The 4,254-nt window shown below is 45.9% G+C and overlaps 1 protein-coding gene across 2 annotated transcripts in view; it reads right to left on the bottom strand.

Moving 5' to 3' along the window:
* DCP1B (decapping mRNA 1B) overlaps positions 1 to 4,028 on the bottom strand; it is a 59,101-nt gene extending 55,073 nt beyond the window's left edge. For both annotated transcript variants that reach the window (XM_008059848.2, XM_008059849.2), the window contains exon 1: positions 3,760 to 4,028. In XM_008059848.2, the coding sequence (XP_008058039.1) occupies positions 3,760 to 3,927 (168 nt within the window). In that variant the 5' untranslated portion in view covers positions 3,928 to 4,028. The remainder of the gene's footprint in view (positions 1 to 3,759) is intronic.
* Between the last annotated feature and the right edge of the window lie 226 nt (positions 4,029 to 4,254).

Below are 4,254 nucleotides of genomic sequence, written 5' to 3'. Positions count from 1 at the left end.
GTGGTAGCACGCGCTGTAATTCCGGCTACTTGGAAGGCTGAGGCGGAAGGATTGCCGGAGACCAGCAGGTCGAGGCTGCGGTGGCCCGGGAGCGGCCACTGCACTCCAGTCTGGGCGACAGAGTAAGACTCCAACTCAAAAAAAAAAAAAAATGTGTGTACATTTTTTGGTACCCTCAAATTGGCACCCTGTGTGTATGTGTGTGTATTAACACACATAAAGCTAAATAGCTTCTGACATTTTTCCTTTCTTCCTTGATGTAATAGAAATACCCTTTTCTTTAATAATAATTTTTTTAAAAAGGCTAATGCCACATTTTAGTTTTGAAAGATCCAGAATTAGAAATGTAAAAAGCATGCTTCTCCTAAAAATATTCTCTAAGTCATAGTAAGAAATTCCTAAAATTGAGATTTAGCATAACACACACACAAAATGAATCTGTTCATGGAAAGGAATTGTGTTTCAGTAATTACAAACGAGACCTGGAGTGGGGTTCTTGCCAGATCATACAGGCCTAATTAGTTTATTACTCTGTATCTCTAGTTTCTCCACTGAGAAGAGATAACCAGCTTATACTACCCAAATCATATTTTTAAGTGCTATATGATACCTGGATAAAAGGGTCTTTGAAACTATAAGTTTCTGTTCCATTATGGCTAAATCAACTCAAACTAATACATTTTCCTGGTCCCTCTAAAAAATCCAAAGGCAATCAGATTTTTTTTTCTTTCTGAGCAAAGTCCAGGGTTAGGGGTGTGTGGAATAGCTAAAATATGATTTTATTAGGTGCTCCTTAGATTCTCCAAATAAGGTAGACTTTTATGTTCAAGTATTACCTCACAGTCCTAGGGTATTTTAGCTAAAATTTTAAAAGTACAATCTAATGATTTAATATTACTTTCTATTATAAAATCTAACAAGTGCTAAAGTAACAAGCAATTCAAAATTTAAAATAATAACAAAATTGAATATGAAATAGTGATGGTTTGCAAATTTTGGGGACTCACCAGTTTGACACTTTTGAAAAAACTCAAATATCCATTTTACTAATTATTCTAAGTGAAAATAATAATAATAATAATAAAGCAGGTCTCTTTTTATCCTTCCAAGTCTCTTAATCTTGCATGTCGCATCTGAGTCACCTATGAAGTTTTCAACAGTACCAAATGTCTGGGCCTCATTATCCAGGGGTCTTGATTTGCCAGGCTGCACTTTTAAAGACTCTTTATTCTAATATACAGAAAACTGAGAAAACCACTAGCTAGAAATACGACTCTACTCACTTTAAGGCAGTTGTTTCTCAAGCTCAACACTTGCAACATTTCTGGCCAGATAAATCCTTGCTCTGGGGTCTGTCCTGTGCATTGTAGAATGCTTAGCAGCATCCCAAGCCTCTACCCTACAAATACCAGTAACATCCTCTTCCTCAGTGTGACAACCAAAAATATCTCTGGGCATTGCCAAATGTCACCTGGTGGCAAAATCAAATCCAGCTGTGAGCCACTGCTCCAAGGAATGAGAAGTGGAAAATACTATCAGGACAGTAGTCTTCAATGGACACACAGGTATTTTAGGGGAGCAGACCTATTCTGGCAACTGCGAGTAGGTCTATCCCAGTCATGGCTTAACCTCTCTTAATCCTTCTTTAAAGTAGTTCATTATCTGTCCCCCTTTCATTCCTCATTTCTCCTCCTCTGAATGCCTGAAGCCACTCTTCATCTATTTTCAGTATAAAAAGAATTTCCCTCCTTGACATCCCATTTGCCTTTAATCTTGCCAGTACTTTCTCCTCCACTCCTAAGGACGTTCTCTATACCTTCATTAGGTTTACATTCAAACAGCTCCCATCCAGAGACCCTGAGTGGTAGGTAGCAAATGGAGACAGCAGAGACAACTCCAGCAACTGCTTTGCAGCAAAACTAGGTCTCTCTCTTTTTCTGGCTACCACAGCCTTGAAGATTAATACTTTGAAAGGATGACCTTTTCCTGACTGAATTATGCCCTGTCTGAAGGCAACAAGTCCAGGAAGCAGGAAAACATAACTCCTGTCAATAACGTATTGTGACACTTCTGTCTTCTGATAAGGCTTTTGTTGATGGGCTTCACTAGGTCTCTAATAAGCCTCTGTAACTATTTTAAAAGGTATCTATCACATAGATAACTGTCTAAAGCCTACAAAAAAACTGCTAATTGAGAGAAAGGTTCTATTCTATATATTAACAATTTCTCAGGATTCTCCAGACTCTAATCCAAGTGTCAAGTTAGTTTACAGAACTATCTACCTCTCTGGTCCTTATCTCTCTACCACAGAATTATTTTTACAGTATTATGGCATTATACCTTTGGCATTTTTCTATAGAGCAGTAAAATAGCCATATGTGTACTATATATATATATATATTTTTTTTTTTTAATTACCACGGAAGAAAGTTTCCACTATGTTGTTCAATGTCCTTTATATGCAGACATGTGATAAATTCTTCTAGAAACTAGGAGGCAATAACCTCTTCCCTGAGTAAGTGGTACATTTCCTATTACTGTTTTCCTTGGGGTTTAGCTAGGAGAACAGACTTGAATTCTTTAGCCCACTTTGGTAAAATTCCCTCAGCAAAGAACTTAAGACCGTTTTCCTCTATCCCAATTTGTGCTTCATCTTGTTATTTTTGTGTTAATGATTCTCAAGTGAGTTTTGAGTACGGGTTGCTGAAGATCCATACTGGAGATAAGCAGGCTTACGAATGTGGGTGTTGAAATTGATGGACCTGGTAAATATGGACGTTTCCTAAAGTTCTGATGTTCACTACTGGCTTGGAGAACACTTCAAAAAGTGCATCTGAAATCCATTCCTCCGGGCCAAATTCTTCGGAATGTTTTATAACTTACTGAAGAATAAGAAATAGAACTTCACATGTAACAAGATATATATAATGGGCACTACATAATGGAGGGTTGGACAAAAATCACTATGAGGAAAGAGAAATAGAATCGCATCTCTCTACATCCAAGCGGGTGGGTCACGAAATTTATGTGCTGCAATTCCTGCAGCAGGCTCCTCAAACGTCCTACGGTCCTCTCCTGTTCTGAGAGGAAAAGTAAACTTCACCCCGTTACCATTTACTGGGGCTCTGGCTTTGAGAAGAGCACTGAACTAACTGGGTTCCCAAGCGGGCTCCAGGACCCAACTTGGTGGGCTGCGGCGTCATCACCCTCCCAAGCACATCGGCCTCCCCCTAAGTGGGAGACCCAGCCCTACGCTGTCTTTCATTTCCCGATGCTGGCTCTTTTCTCGCTGTTTTCCCGGGGCTTACACCCAGACTTCGCCCCATCTGAGACCGGATGTCCCCAAACGCTCCACTTTGATTCGCCTGCTGTCCCTGGCTCCTCTGCGGTCACTGTGGAAGCCAAACACAACTCCGATGTATTTTCTCGGAGTACGGCCGTCTTCCGGGCTCGAGGCATCAGGTCCTGTCTCTCTCTCTCAGCTCTCAGGGTCCCGAGCCCCCCAATTGGGGCATCTTCGATATCGAACCCTTTCCCCCAACTCCAGGTGGGCTCCCAGATCGGCCTCCCTTCCCCACACCCCCGCGCGCCCAGGGGTCCGACGGCCACGACTTCGACCCCAGGCCCCGATCCACCCACCTCCTGGACGTCGCGACCCAACCACCCCTCGCCGGGTCCTCGGACCCCGAGTCCGACGACGCCCCCCCCCCGTCTCCCCCCCGGCCCTGGTCGGCACGGCCCCCACGCGTCCGCACGCACCCACTCGTTGGCCCGATGGCCGAAGGTGTACAGAGCCACCTGGCTGGCCACGTCCACGATGCGGTTGATATAGGGGTCGTGGCGCTGCAGGGCCGCTAAACTGATGTCTCGCCCCTTCCCCACCGGGCCGCCCGCCGCCGCCGCCGCCGCCGCCGTCGCGGCCGCCATCTTCCCTCCCTCCCGACATCAACACGGGGCCCCCGGCAGCCGCGCTCAGCGGATCGCACAGCTAGCGAGCCGCCTCGCCACCGAAACCCCGCGGCGACCACGAGCCCGGGGAGACCTTCCGGCTCCAGCCACCCCCCCCCCCACGCCCCCCGCGCCCTGCTTCCCGCCGACGGATGCGAGGCATCACTAATCGGTGGCCGCGCTTCCCCCGCCGAGGATCGTTGCCATAGCAACGGCAAGCCCGGGCCTGCCCGCGGCATCCCAGTTTTTTCCTCCTCCCAAGAGCTGTTCCCTTTCGCCCCGAGCTTTTAGCTGCGCGCGCGGCAG

Source organism: Carlito syrichta, unplaced genomic scaffold, assembly GCF_000164805.1.
Source record: "Carlito syrichta isolate Samal-C Ts95f unplaced genomic scaffold, Tarsius_syrichta-2.0.1 Scaffold304400, whole genome shotgun sequence".
Classification (NCBI taxonomy): Eukaryota; Metazoa; Chordata; class Mammalia; order Primates; family Tarsiidae; genus Carlito; species Carlito syrichta.
Note: the sequence above shows the minus strand (reverse complement) of the source record. Positions and strands in the feature narration are given on the sequence as shown.